The sequence below is a fragment of the Sceloporus occidentalis genome, unplaced genomic scaffold, assembly GCF_023333645.1.
Source record: "Sceloporus occidentalis isolate IW3139 unplaced genomic scaffold, rSceOcc1.0.p SCAF_4, whole genome shotgun sequence".
NCBI classification, from domain to species: Eukaryota; Metazoa; Chordata; class Lepidosauria; order Squamata; family Phrynosomatidae; genus Sceloporus; species Sceloporus occidentalis.
The window spans coordinates 2,928,510-2,946,336 of NW_028316984.1; the positions used below are offsets into that span (position 1 = coordinate 2,928,510).

At 39.3% G+C, this 17,827-nt stretch overlaps 1 protein-coding gene across 1 annotated transcript in view; it reads right to left on the bottom strand.

Moving 5' to 3' along the window:
* Positions 1–17,827, bottom strand: part of LOC149313427 (CD2-associated protein-like) — a 95,532-nt gene that overhangs the window by 61,844 nt on the left and 15,861 nt on the right. Inside the window, exons 2-3 of the mRNA XM_089519092.1 lie at positions 14,127–14,287; positions 707–860 (exon numbers count right to left, since the gene is read on the bottom strand). Of these exons, the coding sequence (XP_089375218.1) occupies positions 707–860; positions 14,127–14,287 (315 nt within the window). The remainder of the gene's footprint in view (positions 1–706; positions 861–14,126; positions 14,288–17,827) is intronic.

Sequence of the window (17,827 nt, forward strand, 5' to 3'; positions counted from 1 at the left end):
CCCTTCCGTAATGTGTTTCTTCCACAATAACTACTTAAAACTATATGTAAATGTATATACAGTTTTATCCAATATGGACAAACTTCCTTTATTGCTTCCTGCTGAATTTTCAGTGCTACTCAGAAACAGCATAGAACAAGTGACTATGTAAGCACAGGCTATACTACGAGAATATTCCCCCATGTGCCTTGATGTTATTCTTTCTCTCCCCTGTGCATTTTGTTCAATCCAGCTCATTTGTTATATAGGTTTTTAATTGGTTTTAGATTGAATGATTGTATGGATTGTTTTTAGAATTTTTGTATTGTTTTTAAATGGTATGGGTGGGTTTTTGTATTGTTGGGCTATGGGTCGTCACTTTGTATTGGTTTTGATGGTGTTTTTGTAAACCGCTGTGATCTACAAGGAATAGCGGTCTAGAAATAAAATTTCATTCATTCATTCAATATTATTTCTATTTTCTTAGAAGAGAGGACACAGACACAGAGCAGTCCCTTGGGATTTTTCTGCAATTAATTGGGAGTTGTTACAGCTCAGAACATCATGGCTTCCGTCTGTTGCTTTTCACACTTATATTAACTTATCATCAAGCAAATGAATGAAAATATATAGTACAACATTTTCCACCCCATGAGAGATCTATTTCCATGCAGAAGCAGCAAAAGAGATAATAGCAAGGGAGTCTTCTAGCTACTAAACAACATACTCCTCCTGAAGCTTTTGCCCTGGGAATGAGGCTGGAATGCTCCTGCTGGAAGACCATAAGTGCTCATACGCTGAACAAGGTTGGCTACATTTCCATGCCTTTCCCTCTTGATTGGCAAAATGTCATCTTTAGATTCCGTCTCTCTCTGAACTTCCTGGTAAAAATAAAACAGGGGAGATTCAATGCTCAAGTCTTAATTATTAATACTATGCTACAAACATGCACTAGAGAGAACTCTTTCCATTCATAGAAACCCACAGGCAAATTCTTGAAAAACTATTCTTAATCAGCAATTTTGCAGAGGGCTAAATCCCATGTTAGTCCCAACTTAATTAAAACCATGAGGGGAAATGGGATTTGTTGGTTATCACGTCCATAAATGCTATGTCTACTTTAGTTGTGATTGATCAAAACAAATTAACAGAAACAACAACAACAATAACAACAATAATAATAATTTTTATTTATCTTTCCCGCCTCTCCCTGTGGATCGAGGCGGGATTATATCAATAAAATAGTAAAATACAAGTATAAAAATACAGATAATAAAACACTAACAATATAATTTTAAATGAAAACATCATCTGAACAACCAGAAACAGCCAAAAACTTATTGTTACTGTATAACCAGAGTAGAGCGTTTTATCTTAAAATCTCCTATAACAGGTCAGGTGGGTAAACCCACCAGAATAGAGTTGTTTTAAGAGCCTTCTTAAAGGCATCTAATGTGGTAATAAGACGATCTCTTCCGGTAAACTCTTCCATAATTTGGAGGCTGCAGCCATAAATGATGTATGAGAAGTTGTTGTTAGCCTGGACTTTAGGTGTTCTAATAAATTCTTCCCTGATATTCTGAGAGTGCGGGGCGGATTGCGTAGGTAGAGGCATTCCTTCAAGTAACTCGGGCCCAAGCCATGTAGGGCTTTAAAGCTAATAACCAACACTTGTACTGTGCCTGGAGGCTAATCGGCAGTCAGTGAAGTGATTTCAACACAGGTGTTATATGGTCCAACCTCGGTATTCTGGTGACCAGTCTGGCTGCCGCATTTTGAACCAATTGAAGCTTCTGAACTTGATACAAAGGTAGCCCCATGTAGAGCGCATTACAGAAATCCAAACGAGAGATTACCAGTGCATGTACCATTGCTTCATACAAAGGTAGCCCCATGTAGAGCGCATTACAGAAATCCAAATGAGAGATTACCAGTGTATGTACCACTGCTTCAAGGTCCTTTTTTTCCAGGTAGGGACGCAGTTGGCATATCAACCAAAGTTGGTACCAAGCACTCCTGACCATCACATCTACTTGAGATAACAACTGTAGAGATGGATCCAGGAGTATTCCCAAACTGTGAACTTTGTCCTTTAGGGGAAGTGTGACCCCGTCCAGGACTGGTTGATAAAGTTCCATCCCCAGATTTGGGGTACCTATCGCAAGCACCTCTGTTTTCTCTGGATTCAACTTGAGTTTGTTTTCCCTCATCCAGCCCATTACCAACCTAAGGCAGGCATCCAGAGGAGAGATGCCATCCTTAGTCACTGCAGCAGTTGGAGACATAGAGAAATAGATTTGGGTGTCATCAGCATACTGATAACACCATGCCCCATGTCTCTGGATTATCTCTCCCAGCAGCTTCATGTAAATGTTAAACAGCATTGGGAACAGAATCACACCTTGAGGGATGCCTCTCTTCCTGAGAGGTAGGACCTGAGCCACTGCAAAGCAGTGCCCCCAATACCTAACTCCCTCAGGCATTCCAGAAGGATACCATGGTCAATGGTATTGAAGGCCACTGAGATGTCCAAGAGCACCAACAGGGTCACACTTTCCCTGTCGATGCCTAGACGGAGATCATCGACTAAGGTGACCATGGCTGTCTCAACTCCGTATCCCATCCTAAAGCCAGTTTGAAATGGGTCCAGATAATCAGCTTCATCCAAGACAACCTGGAGCTGAAAAGCAACTGCCCTCTGACTCACCTTGCCCAAAAATATATCCAGAAAGAATCTTGAGATGGTTTGAAGCTGGTTCTTAGCTCATTATTTGATACTAACTAGTAACAGCAATGTAGCCTGAATAAAGAAATTAAGTTTACACAGCTCTGCACTGAAAGATTAATTTTGGGTCATCCTATATTATATTCTAATTGTTAATATAAAAATAATCAATGCATATTGTTATCTGCCTTCAAATAATTTCTAATTTACGATGATCCAAAAGCAAAACTATCACAGGGCAAGATTTGTTCAGAGGTGTTTGCTACTCCCCTCCTCTGAAGTTAAGAGAATATGACTCATTCATATGGGTTTTCAGAGCTCAGCAGGGATTACAGTCTTGATCTTTGTAGTCTAGTCTAACACGCAAACCACTACACGAGACTGGTTCTAATGATCAATATATTAATTCTTAACAGGAGTATATGCAAAATTCCAATGATTTGGAGGTAATCTTTTTTTATATAAAATTTGAGATATACAGTGTGCCCGTGCCACACGTAGGCGCACTATCCACGACTTTCAGCTTACACGGAAGCTGCATTGCCATTAAAGCAATGGCACATGCGCCGAGCCATGCGTGCCGCCTCGAGCTGTGAGCAAGCACCTCGAGCTGTGAGCATCCGCCTCATTGTTTCCAATGGGGCACGAGCATATGTGGATTTCCCCTTACGCAGGGGGATCTGAAACAGATCTCTTGCATAAAGGGGAGGGTCCACTGTACTACTTAGGTTGCAAAATATATATTTTTTTAGACTTGGGTTCCATCTCCAAGATATCTCAATTTATGCTGTTTTTAAATTATGTTTTAATTTTAATATTATTTAAATATTTTTAACTTGCATAACTAATGTTTTTGTTTTATCTTTTTAAAGTATTGTAAGCCTCCTTGAGGTAGGCAAATGCGTAGCTTGAATCCCATTTTGGGAGAGAGGCAGGATATAAATCCCATAGATAAATAAATAAAGTATGTACAAATATTCCAAAATCCAAAACTCTTCTGGTCCCAAGCATTTTGGCTAAGGAATACTCAACCTGCATTATAAAATCCAAATAACACTTCTAGTATTACAGTCAGCCCTTGGTATACACAGACTTGCCATCCATGGACGACAAGCCCATGTCGTTCCCAATGGCAGAGCAGCCATGCAGCCACACCACCATTCGGAACAACAGGGCTTCTTCCCTACCTCCCCACTGAAGGCCCAGAAGGTCAGAGAAGCCTCTAATAGCTGGAACACAAAAAGTTAACCCAGGGCTCACCGGGCTGCCTCTGCCTTACCTCTGGCTGCCTCCTCTTGCATTCTGCAGTTTGTAGTTCAGTGAATATTCACCTCTCTGGTTGAATATTCTAAATGCCCCTCCCTAAACTGCAAATCCCAGAATGCAACAGGAGGAAGCCAGAGCAGTTAAAGTAGAATAGCAACACTTTAAGAGTGTAGTGTGATAATCTCCAATGGCAGGGAAGAAAGAAAGAATTGCAGTTCTAAAACTGCATGCATTCATGGTGTACATTAGACAGCAGGGAACATTAGGAACATTGCCTATAGGTCCCATCAGATTGTATTCCTAACACTGTCTTCATCCCTCACCAAGTGATTAGTACCTTGCTAAATTCCTATGGCCAAGATCTTCAAACTACTTAAGCAATGGACCAGTACTCAAGTGGTCGGTAGCTCTGCCTCTCACACAGGGACATTCAAGAAGAGGGGTACAAATCAACATATAGCACTCCAGGCAGTTGATACAAATCCATCACAGCAACCATCCATAAAAAGTAATTACAATTTGAAACAGCTCCACTAATTCCCTACAGCTAAGTAACCAGGCTGCCAGAAGAAGACTGGAAGAAGGTTCCGTGTTATTTTTGTATCCAGTGCAGGAACCAAGCAGGCTGCACCAGAGGAGAAACTTTGCCAAAGTACACACAGCATAACACTATCCATGCCTCATCCGCCAGACCCTTTGTTGTTGAATGCTGTCTAGCTGAGTTCAATTCATGGTGACCCTGTGAATGAGAGACTTCTAGGTCATCCTATCAACAACAGCCCTGTTCAGGTCTTGCAGATTCATGGTCATGGCTTTGACTGAGTCTGGAATGTGGTCTTCCTCTTTTCCTACTGCCTTCTACATTACCCAACAACACTGTCTTTTGTGAGTCATGTCTTCTGATAATATGTCAAAAGTATAACAATCTCAGTTTAGTCATCTTGGCTTCTAGGGAGAATTCAGGCTTGATTTGCTGTAAGACACATTTATCTGTCTTTTTAACAGTCAAGAATATCCATAGAACTCTTCTCCAGCACCACATTTCAAATGAATTCATTTTCTTCCTGTCAGCTTTTTTCACTGTCCAGGTTTCACAATCATACACTGAAACTGGAAATATGATGGCGTGAAATATGATGCCATCCTAACTTTAGTATTCAATTATATAATCTATACACTTCAGGATCTTGTCTAGTTCCTTCATAGCTGTGCTGCATATTCATTCTCTTCTGACTTCAAGACTGCAGTTTCTATTGCACTTAATGACTGAGCCAAGCTACGGAAAACCTTGAACTATATCAATGTCTTCATCATCTAAGTTATATAAATTATCTGTGGTCACTATTTTTGTTTTCTTAATGTTCAACTGTACACCTGCCTTTTCACTTTTTTCCTTGACTTTCCTTCATCAGAACCTACCATCAAGTAAAACTGTTTTTACAGACCAGTCACTTTTGTGAGCTTAGTTGCAAGGATGTCCTATACAGAATTGCATTTTTTAAAATACTCAGGCCTCTTACAGACAGGCCAAAATAAAGCTGCTTCGGGTCACTTTGGAAGTATGCTGTTTCAATTATGCATTCATACTAAGAGTCCGGTAGCCACGCCAAAGCCATGATCCAGTCCTAAGGACTAGAGCGCAGCTTTAGCGCAGCTTCCAGACTCTTAGTATGCATGCATCATTGAAACAGCATACCTCCAAAGTGACCCGAAGCAGCTTTATTTTGGCAGTCTGTAAGGGGCCTCAGAATGTCTGAGTATGAATGTCTGTCATGCTCGAGCATATGGTAGTAATGCAGTATAATGTGGTATGATATCCTATTGGTGATGCTGGAAGAAGAAAGTATTGTGTCTCATTCACAGCCTGGGATAATTGGCAGATGTATGGGGAAGAAGTATGAGTTTCTTTCTTTCTTTTGTTGTTTTAAAGTTGCCTTTCCCACCTTGATTCCACCCCCTGTGAACTATAAATCCCACAATATGAGTGTTATTTGAGGACAAAGGGAATTCAATATGGTTGGAAAAAAATCATGTTTGGAAAGGCTTTCAGTAACCAAGGGATTTTTTATCTTAAAACCTATTCAGTTTTCTTTTGTCATTGCTCTCCATTTCTCTCCTAACGAGACACCACCAACATGTACTGTACATACTCAAGTATAAGTCTAGAAATTTAGGTCAAAAAATTGACCCCAGAAACCTGAGTCGACTTATCCACGGGTCAATGTAAGTACTGTATCTTAGAAGGAACCATCCCCTGGTGAAAAGCAAGAGTATCATCTGTCCTGAAAGCATTGACACCCCCTCCCTTTACTCTCTCATCCATCTAGCCTTAAGGGTGAGCACAAAGTATTATGTCTGCTGGAATTTTGTAAGTTCTTTGACACTGTTTTGCTTTGCTTCATCATTTAGATCCTTTGTTATATGCTCCTAAGTTCTACCCTCGACTTATCCATGGGTCATAGCAAAATCCATAATTTTGGCCCCAAAATTTGCCCTTGGCTTATACATGAAGTTGACTTATAGTCGAGTATATACAGTACATTGTTCACTCACTCTTCAAAAACAATGTCTGTGAAAGATTATTAAAGAGTGGCAGTAAGTGTTAGTAAGCAGTGATTATTTTAATTAGATGACACAGACACACTGCAAATGCAGAAACAACTGAATACAATATCTGTCAGTGAATCCAGGGTGAAGAACTCTTAATCAGAAAGATCTTGAGTGCCTCTGAGCATATGCAGACTTTCCTGCACAGTTCAGTCACTGTGTCCTTGTCACTCCCAATTAAAAAATGTGGTATACAAAGATCAATAGTAAAACACAATTTGCATGCAGGAGTCAGAGATCCCAAGCTCCATAAGCGGCATATTGTAAAGATCAATATTAAATGGAATTAAACTATCAAAACCATTTAGAATAGGCTCCGGAACTTTTTGGCTCTTCCCCACAGACCTTTTATCAGTACACAAAGTCTTTTTCTTCCCCTGACAATCATTTGAAAACTAAATGTTTTTACAAACAGGACTTTTAAGAGAGATGCTGTCCTGTTTTATCTATAATTTTTTTACAGTTAACTGTACTTTTTAAAATTACCTTTTATCAGTTTTACCTGAGAAAGTAACAAGAGAGCCATGAGAGTCTAGTCAAGAAGCATAAAATAAGAAGAAATAAAAAGTTATAGGCTCGTGTAGGTTCACTTAACTGAATGGGGGACGAGAAAAGGAAGAATTCAAGATCACTGCAAGGTTTCATGTCCCAAATACAAAAATAAAAGGAAAGAAGGAACTTGCAATACAGGATGTAACCATGGTCTGCAATCCCAAATTGCAGGGAGCACTTAAACTATAGTTTCCCATTTCATGTCTGAATAGAAAACTGTGGTATAAAAGAGGGGTACAAAGGTGGAGGAGAGTTAAAGGGGCATTCGGGTCATTATAGATTCTCACTCCAGTATTTGTTGGATAGAATACTATCTTTTAAAACAGACAGTTTTCACTACCATAAAAATGAACAAGAAACTGGCCCTTTAACACGTCACAGCATTTATTTAAATACCTAAGTTTGGGATTCTTTACATTTTGCTTTGGTACAATGACTACATGAGAGATTTTACTTGAAAACACAGATTTCCATACATTTTAGGCAAAACATACAAAATCATGTGTAAGAACTTTTGCAATGAAAATAAACACAGTGTGGTGAGGGAAAGGAAGGGTTCCTTCAGCAAGAACAGTTATTGTTGGCACTGAACCCCAGATAATCAAAGACTATTTGCTTTCTCAATTTAGCCCAAACTAGAAATTATATACACAGTGTATGGATATCTAGAACAAAGAAAAGAACTGTACCTTGCCCTACAAGCACCACTCCCCAGTGCCTACATTTAAACGAGTTCATCCTGGTGAATTCAGACCATTAAAATGTTTGAAAAGCAGTATCTGAATGCAAACATATAATGAAAATGAACCAAAAATAAACAGGCATCTAAACTTAGGAAATGTCACATAATTTTCAAGCATTGCATCAGACACAGTACCATAAAACTCAATCATTTTTCAAATCAAAACAGACTGAATAACAAAGATTTAACTGAACTCAAATAACCAATCACAAAAATGCTAAAATATTACTTTAGCAAAGAGAGCTTACCAGTTCTGAAGACATATTTGTTTTAACACACCCACGTATGTGTGCATGTTTCCGTGTGTTGAAGGAAGTTTTAAAGAAAGTACTGCAGTGAGCAAAGTTCAACTAATAACTCAACAAGCTTCCTGGTTTTGTTTTACAGCTGTTAAGAGCAGATGCACGCACCTGTAAAGGCAAATCACCACTCTTTTCTCCAACAATGTACTATATTACTCATGTATATCTCTGGTAAAACTCTAATAGGGAGAAGGAGGAGACTATGATGGTGATGATGGATGAAAATGATGACCAACAGACTTCACAACTTCCAAACAGATTTTCCAAACAGATTTTTTTTTACAGACATTGAAATGAAATCAAACTATAACTGATTTTTTACACATTTCAGTAAAATCCTAAGATGTAAAATGCATATTATCTATAAAGAAGTCCCTTATGACTACCAAATATTTTCTATTTATTTTCCTTCAAGTTTTCTTGCAGCTAAAACACACAGAGTTGTTCAGCAAGTTACAAAAAGGCGATAACCTTCTAGTAAAAGCAGTTTCTTGATTATAGCAGGCTGCTAGTTTTAATTTTAAAAAAGTCTTCCACGAACTTTTCACTTTGTACTCATTTTATAAGGAGCACTTCTGTACATAAGAAATGATATTATTCAGCCAAATCAAATTTGAAAGTACATCCTCACAGAAACAGGCACCCGGTGAATCCCAAGTAACTCCTAACCAGTATGGAAGAAATCAGAATATGTACTGTATACTCATGTATAAGTCTAGAAATTTTAGTCAAAAAATTGACCCCCAAAACATGTCTCGATTTATCCTTGGGTCGATGCAAGTGCTATACTTTCACACTTATTTTAAAAAGGAACCATAACCTGGTGGAAGGAAAGACCATAATCTGCCCTGGAAACACTGGCCTCCCTCTGTTTATCTCATCCATACAACCTTTAGTATCAGCACAAGCATTTAATGTGTGCTGGAAATATGTATGTTCTTTGACCTTGTTTTCCTTTCCATCTTGCTTTCCATCCTTTGTTACGTGCTCTTAAATTTTACCCTCGACTTATCCATGGGTCATATCAAAATCCCTATTTTTGGCCCTAAAACCTGCCCTCGACTTATACATGAGGTCGACTTATAGTCAAGTATATACGGTTAGTGTAGTTCAAGAATGAATGTCAAAACTTAGAAATATCTACATATTTAATGGTAATTTTTAAAAAAGACAGTGACATTGAGAAAACTTAGGCGCATTACAGACCGCTGAGAAGCAGCGGTCTGGCTCTGCCTCCGCTCGCAGCGTCCAGGAACCGCAGCCTTTAAACAGCACGGCTCCCAGACGCTGCAGAGAAGGAGCGCAGCAATCGCGCTCCTTCTCAGGCCCCGGAAGAGGCGCCGCGAGTGCCAAAGGGCGCACTCGTGGCGTCACTTCTGGTGCGCCACGTGCAGACACAGAGCATCTGCTACGTCAAAATGGCAGTGCCCATATGAACAGGGCGCCGCCATTTTGTACGGACTGAGTCCGTGATAGGGTAAGAGACATGGTCACAGAGCAGGCGGCTCCTGATCAGGCAGGCAGGAACACAAGGCCAGAGGCAAGCAACTCAGAAAACTGAATTCCAAAGCAGCAGTGATGTACTTTAGAAGCAGATGCAAAGCCAAAGGCAGTTAGTGATCTTTACCTAAAGTACCAGTCAGGACAGAACTCAAGAAAGACAGGTTTTTGAAGCTCCTAAGTTGGATTTTGTGCAAGGGCTTGATAGGGCCTGGTGCATCCTCTTTGACTTGGATATCAATTGACTTACTTCAAACTGGAACTGCAGCCTTGTTTTCCAAAAGACAAGAATGAGGAAACTGTGGTCTTCCCAACGATATTGACTACAACTCCCATGATTTATATGATTTATAACATGTTAATTCCTTTCACTCTTCTTGGTACAAAAAGGAGTCCACTCAGAGGTAATGCTGTCTCTGAAGATGATGTCTTTAAAGTACATAGACCCCAGATATTCAAAGATGTCTTTAAAGTACACAGATCCCAGATCTTAAATGTAAAGATGTTTAAAGAAAGCACAGTAGCAGGCTTTATTGTGCTCAGGCTTGCTTTCTTCAGCGAAAGCTTGATGGTAGCCTTTACCACCACCACAACCACTCCAGTTGCACCTGACTGCTTGTGTTTCTGTGGTCAGTGCAGGCAATGTATGGGTAATCTCTCATTCTCTACTTGATCTGGAGAAAATTTTATTGGTCAGAATTCATTTCCAAACTGGGAATAACAACACTGAACCCTCTTCTCACTTGGTGGTCTTGCCCAGAATCGCCCTTGCCAAAGTTCTTAACACAGGGGACACAGTGGCTTAGCTGACTTCAAGGTCGGCAGGTTGGTAATTTGAGACCCAAGTGTCGTGTAACAGAGTGAGCTCCCTTCACTAGTCTCAGTTCTGCCAACCTAACAGTTCGAAAGCATGTAAAAGTGCAAGTAAATAAACAGGTACCACTTTGGTGGCAAGATAACAGCACTCTGTGCAGTCATGCTGGCAACATGGCTATGGAGTTGTCTTTGGACAATGTTGGCTCCCTTGGCTTAGTAATGGAGATGAGCACACACCCCTTACAGTCAGATACAACAAGACAACCTTCTCAAAGAGGAAATCTTTAACTTTATGCCTTCAAGTCACTTCTAATTTATGGTGACCTAAGGCATAACATATCACGTTTTTCTCTTGGTAGGATTTGTTGAGAGGTGATTTACTACTACATAGCCAAGCAGGGATTCTAACCCTACTCTCCAGAGTTGTAGTCTAACACTCAAACCACTACACCATGCTGCAGTGTATTACCAATATCAAAAGTGCAGAATTAGTGGGAAGATTCTGAAGGTCAACTTGCTCTAACGCCCACATTTATTCTATCTACCAGAAAACATGGAATGCTTAGCAGACAAACTTTTTGATGGGGATTCTGTTAAAGTTCACAGCCTTCTTACTGTCAATAAGTTGGAAACGGCAATCTTTGTTCCCCACCTCCACAAACAATCAGCTGGACAGTGAAGAAAAGTGGTTTTACACTGATCTTATATTCTGTTCTTTTGAGTCTAGCAAGCACCTTGGAGCTACCCAAAAGAATGAATATCATAAGATCTTTTATTTATTATTTATTTGTTAAAGATAATTTTAACTTTCCTTATTTCTTGAAATACTGTTACTCTGACCTAGTATAGTAATTCTTTTAAACCAGATTTTAAAATGACATACAACATGCTTGCAAAATCAGAATAGTTGCTAGCTAATCCAGACAGCTACAAGCACAAATGTGATACACATGGAAATATTACCAGAAAATTTGAAACCATGGGGGAAAATACTGCTGGGGAAGCCAGGGTACTGTTGGGGAAGCCTCAGGGTTCTGTTCTGAGCCCAATGCTATTCAACATCTTTATCAATGGCTTGGATGAAGGAATAGAGGGCATGCTTATCAAATTTGCAGATTACACCAAATTAGGAGTAGCTAATGCCCCAGAGGACAGGATCAAAATTTAAAATGACCTTGAGATTAGAAAGCTGGGCCAAAACTAACAAAATGAACTTCAACAGGGAGAAATGTAAGATACTGTACTTAGATAGAAAAAATGAAATGCATAGATATAGGACACCTGGCTTAAGGAGACTACGTGTGAAAGGGATCTAGGAGTCCAAGTAGACCACAAGTTGAACATGAGTCAACAGTGTGATGCAGCAGCTAAAAAGGCCAGTGCTATTGTAGGCTGCATCAACAGAAGTATAGTGTCTAGATCAAGGGAAGTAACAGTGCCACTCTATTCTGCCTTGGTCAGGCCTCACCTGGAATACTGTGTCCAGTTGTGGTCACTGCAATTTAAAAAGGATGTTGACAAATTGGAGCATGTCCAAAGAATGGCCACCAAAATGGTGAAGGGCCTGGAAACCATGCCTTATGAGGAAAGACTTAGGGAGATGGGTATGTTTAGCCTAGAAAAGAAACAGTTAAGAGGTGATATGATAGCCCTGCTTATGTATTTGAAGGGGTATCACATTGAGGATGGAGCAAGCTTGTTTTCTGCTACTTCAGAGACTAGAACATGGAACAATGGATGCAAGCTACAAGAAAAGAGATTCCACTTTAACATTAGGAAGAACTTCCTGACTGTAAGAGCTGTTCAATAGTGGAACACACTCTCTCACAGTGTGGTGGAGTCTCCTTCTTTGAAGGTCTTTAAATAGAGGCTGGATGGCCATCTGTTGGGGATGCTTTGATTGTGAGTTCATGCATGGCAGAATGGGGTTGGAGTGGATGGCCCTTGTAGTCTCTTCCAACTCTATGATTCTATGATTCTATGATTTTATGAAGCAGCACTTTTTGAAAAATCAAAACTTATGCAATGTTTACCGTATATACTCGGCTAGAAGTCAACCTTGTGTATAAGTTGAGGGCAGGTTTTGGGAACAAAACTATGGATTTTCATATGACCCATGGATAGGTCAAGGGTAAAACTGCGGGGCATGTAACAAAGGATGTAAAGGATGAAGCAAAGGAAAATGATGCCAAAAAACATACGAAATTCCAGCAGGCCTAACTATTTGTGCTAACCCTCAAGGCTGGATGGATGAGAGGAACTATGTATAGCAGCTGTGCGGTGCATGGAGGAGGCAACAAGGCATGGGCAGGGATAAGAAAATACACACCTATCAAGAAGGATAAAAAAGCCAAAGCAAAGAAAATGGTGATGACATTAGCACTGATTATAGCCATTAACATTTATTATGGTAACATTGCCTGATTTTAACCCAGAAAAGCTGACAAACATACACAAACATCTTATTCAAATCCTTCAAGGCCTAATTCCTCTTGGGGTTGTACCAAAGAACTGCCACCATTGCCATCTTCTCACCTAGGCACTGAGAAAGTTCGGAAGTGGTGTCACGGTGGAGAGAACAGGGGAAGGGTTTGGTGCTCCTTTTAAGTGCTCCCAGGAGAGACTAAGCTCTCCCCTTTCACCACACAGAGAAGGAGGTGATTCCTTTTTTGTACAGTACTTAAATTTAGCTATGGATAAGTCAAGCAGGATTTTTTTGGTCAATTATTTGACTAAAATTTCTAGATTTATATATGTGTATATACAGTATTTTCAAATCAAACCTACACACATGTTACTGCTTTAGCAACAGAAGATGCTTGACTCCTAACTTAGTATATGAACTTGTATTATTTTTGAACATTTATGAAATTTTAAAATATAATGTCTTTTATTTAATACAAATAAAATTATGAATATATATATATTAAAGGGAGATCTTCAAACTGATGTAGTCTATGCTATCTAAGCACATCTATTGTAATTTTTGAGGGGGAAAATTAAAACAAAACAAACAGATTTTGTAATAAACTAAAATGTAGTATTCAGACAGCATACTACAAAAAAATCTTCCAAGATTTTTTCTAGGTTTTATCTTCATACAGAAGAGGCTGTCTCATACATGTGTGACCTTCAATAAGTACAAAAGCTTTGTTTTAGCAATCCACCTCTAGTCCCTTGTACACAATCTCATACCCACAGGTTGAGGCCTGACTCAACAGTGTAAAGCAAGAAATATCACTCAAAATAATTTCCGAACTCAGAAAAGTGCATAACAAACTAAAATGAATTCATGCAATGTGTGTCTAGTCCCACCCATAAACCAAATAACAATTTTCTGCTGCCATCACAGGACAGAACCTAAGCTCCAATGCAGAAGTTTGGTAAGAGGCCTTTTGCTAATCAGTTTTAATATTATGCAAAGAATAAACTGGAATAGCTGTTGTTATCTCAAATACAAACTTTTGCTACTTTATACAGTAAGCACCAAGGCACCATTCTAGAGAATTTCACATACGCCACTGTTAAAATAATTTCTATTTTTTGAAGATAAAATTGAGATAACACAGGTATAATTTAACATCTGAAATTAAGCTACAGGTCTAATAAAGAACAGAGATGAACATAAAGTACTTGCCTTAACAAAATTGTCAGGGAACAAGCCTCTTCTCCCATTTAGTTCTCCTTCTAGCCATCCTTCCTCTTCTAGCTTTTTGACATTCCTTATGATTTCACCAACGCGAATGGTCAACTCATCATCATGTACTGCATCATAGTCATACTCCACAACATACTCAACTAGGAGATGGAAAAATAAGTCAGTGTATCATTCAAACATATGAAAATACAAGCTTACTCATAAGGAAATTAATCCATCAGTGATTTACTTCCAAACAAAAATGCTTAAAATAGGGATTTTAAATGTTTTCATTTTGTCATGTTATTCCCATAGAAATGGAATTATATGGAATACGATGTACAAAATGAAATACTGTAGCTCCATTACCTCTCTGTGTTTACATAAAAGCTTTAAGAGGAGCACTTTACTGCCTGCATATGTACAAAATGAACCCTGAGCATGAAAAATGAATTGTTACTTTTTTTGTTTTTCACTCCTACTCTACGGTGAGATGAACAATTCTGCCAAACTAGACACACCAAGTGATTCAGTTTACAAATGTACAAGTCAGTATATACAAGGACATGTCTACCTTGCAATAGTCAGTGTTATATCTTCTATCACAAACTATTTACTTCCTATGCTTTTTGTGTCTGCTTTTAGAATATCAGTACAAGGAAGTTACCTTAGAAATAGCTCACTTGCTTTCTCCTTCCCCAATATTAAATATACAAGTTAACAAATTTGGCATTGAAGTGGAACTTCCCTATTCAGATGCAGAATATCTTTTACTTTTTGTCTACTAGTTGTCACACAATGTACAGATTTATAAGTTATTTGCAAATTTTTTGTTCTCAGTATATACATGTGCAAGATGTAGGCTCTACAAAACTAAACTACTACAAAGCTGTGGCATCCTTTTGAGGGGATAATAAGTGTCAAGGGTCATAATTAATAGAGCTGGGCTTCATCGTCCTGTCTCAAAATGTGGATGAGAAGGTAGCTCATTTTATTATTTTAACATTGTTTACAACAGTACAGTTTATAAGAAATAAGTTCATATTCTCAAGATGTTAAGATGTAAGGAAATGAGCCAATTGCTACACAAGAAAAGATTTGCTTCATTAATGTAAGGTAAAGTAACAAATCAAACAGGTAGAAATATAAGGCTAAAATATAGTAGAGGAAATAGAAGGTGAAGCTTGAACCTTTCTTTAGCCTAAACCCCTGGGCAGTATCTGAAAGAAATGCTTTCAGTTCTTACATTTCAAATAACCTGTACAAGGCTTAATATTTGACTCATTATAGTGTTTTTACTTCAGAGTATTGGTTTATGTGTTTTGCCCTTCTTGTTCTTGTTGGCGGGATACACACCGCCATATAGTACATACTGTATACGTACTAGGGTTAGGAAGGGGCGGTGCTTCCGCACCCCCCTAACCCTAGTATGTATACAATACGTACAAGATGGCGGCACCCCTTCCACACGGGCGCCGCCATCTTTACGTACTGGACGCATAGCGTCCAGACGTGTCGCGGCGCCTATGACGTCGCGAATGCACCAGCGGCGCCTCGCAACGTCATCAATGCGCCGCGAAAAGAAGCTCCGAAATGGAGCTTCTTTTTTGCTCCGCGCGGGAGCCGTGCGGTTTGGCTGCTGCAGCTCCCGCACAGAGCAAATGGCGCCGGCGGGGGAACACCGCAAAGCGGCGGTTTGTATCCCGCCGTTGTGTACCTTCAAGTTGTTTCAGACTTATGGTGACCCTAAGGCAACCTCTCATGGAATTTCTTGGCAAGAATTGTTCAGAGGTTTTGCCATTGACTTCCCCTGAGGCTGAGAGCATGTGACATGCCCATGGTCACGCAATAGGTTTCTTAGCTGAGTTAGGAACTGAATCCTGGTCTCCAGAGATATAGTCCAACACTCAAACCACTACATAACACTGGCCCTTCCAGTTAAAAGCAAAGTCTTGTGTTTCACCTGGCTGGGGGGAAAAATCACTTGTTAAACAAATGCTCAATACATTTCACAGGCTGAATTTCTGCACATTTACTCAGACATAAGCAATATTAAGTGGAGGCTATTTCCCAGCAAGAATGCACAACCAAAGAAAGCAGCTGGAAACAGAAATCAGCAATTAGAACTAAAATATACAGTACATTTTACTTACACACCTATACACACACAACTGAACGAAGGCCTGTTTTTTTAAAGGTGTTTTTTTTTTAATTAAAATTTTTAAAATTAAAACACTGTATTTCAGCTTATGAAACTGTTAACAAATCTGTCAAATCAATATAAGTAGATCTGCATCTTTCAAACTATTGTCCAGTTAACCATTTTCCTATTAGAAATCCTGAAGCCGTATCTGCTTTCTGATGGGATTTTTGTATTATGTAATTTGGTATGTAGTGATTTGTCAGAAATGAACGTATCTTTATCATTCTGAGGGTCCTAAATGAAGGACCTTTCATGACAAAAATGTAGTCTCATTATGAATTTTGATTATGAATTTTGCCCAAGTTACATCATAATTTTAATCAGATAATATCTATATTGATAAATACATGAAAATGGTAAATTATGGTAGGACTGAATTGCACAGCTGGCTAACAGAACTAATTGCTTGGCTGCAAAGCCAGCAGAGACCCATGTTTGTAATAATGAATGAAGGCTGCCTGGTATATTTCCACCTTTCACATAAATCATCAGAGCTGGCTGTACTCCTTACCGAGTCAGACAAAATGGCTTCTTGAGTAAACAGATTTGATCTGAGAACTTCTTGCCCCGAATCTGTACTCTGTACAACATACAGGTGTCCCAGGAGAAGTCTTTGAAGAACAACAAAGATGCCTGTTCCTAGACAGGCATGGCCCCAAACATGTAACTATCCTCCTAACATTCAGCCAACAGCATTCCTCCTTCACAGTCTCAGTAGTAGTAGGAGATTAATTCTCTGACATAAGACAGCATTAACTTTCTGAATGAAAGTGGGACTACGGTGAAAGATGGCCCTCTTCCATCAAAAGTGCTTCCTCAGTTCAAAGGCATAATGTGCTGAAGTCAGCACCATTGGAAAATTTATTTTCAAAAATGAAGCCATTTACTGGCATAGATCTTAGCAATTAAAGGGAGGGAGAATGGGTGGCCTGAACTACTCTATTAAGGTTCCATATGAAGAACAGCTATGGGAAGTTTGAAAGGAGCCTGAAAAACAAAAGTTCCTTTATGAAGACAATTAGAAAAAATTCACACACACACACCCCATTCACCTAGCAGGACTAGAATTCTACAGAGGAGTGAACAACTGCAGTGTGGCCTGGGGGATATTTTCACCTGTATCGTGGGCTGCAGGCTCAGATTTTCAGCCATGATTCAGTCTCAGAAGTGACAATAAGTCTATTTCTGGCTTTCACTTCCAAATTTTTGGACATTTTTCAGATGAAAATTGGGGAGCAAAGCAGGGAAACAAGAAGTTTTAAAAGCTATGACAAATTTTCAGGAGATCTGGGTGGTTCAGGGGTACTTGAGAGCTGTGGGGGAACTTGGGGGCTGCAAGAAAGGAGTGGGGAAAGTGTGCAGCAAACAACCCACATTGTCCTCACTCCAGAGCTAGAAGGTTCCAAAGCAGAGGAAAAGAATGCAGTCCTATGCATATTTACTTGGAAGTACACTCTGTTGAATTTTGTACAAATTAAAGGTTTCAGATGCTATCTAT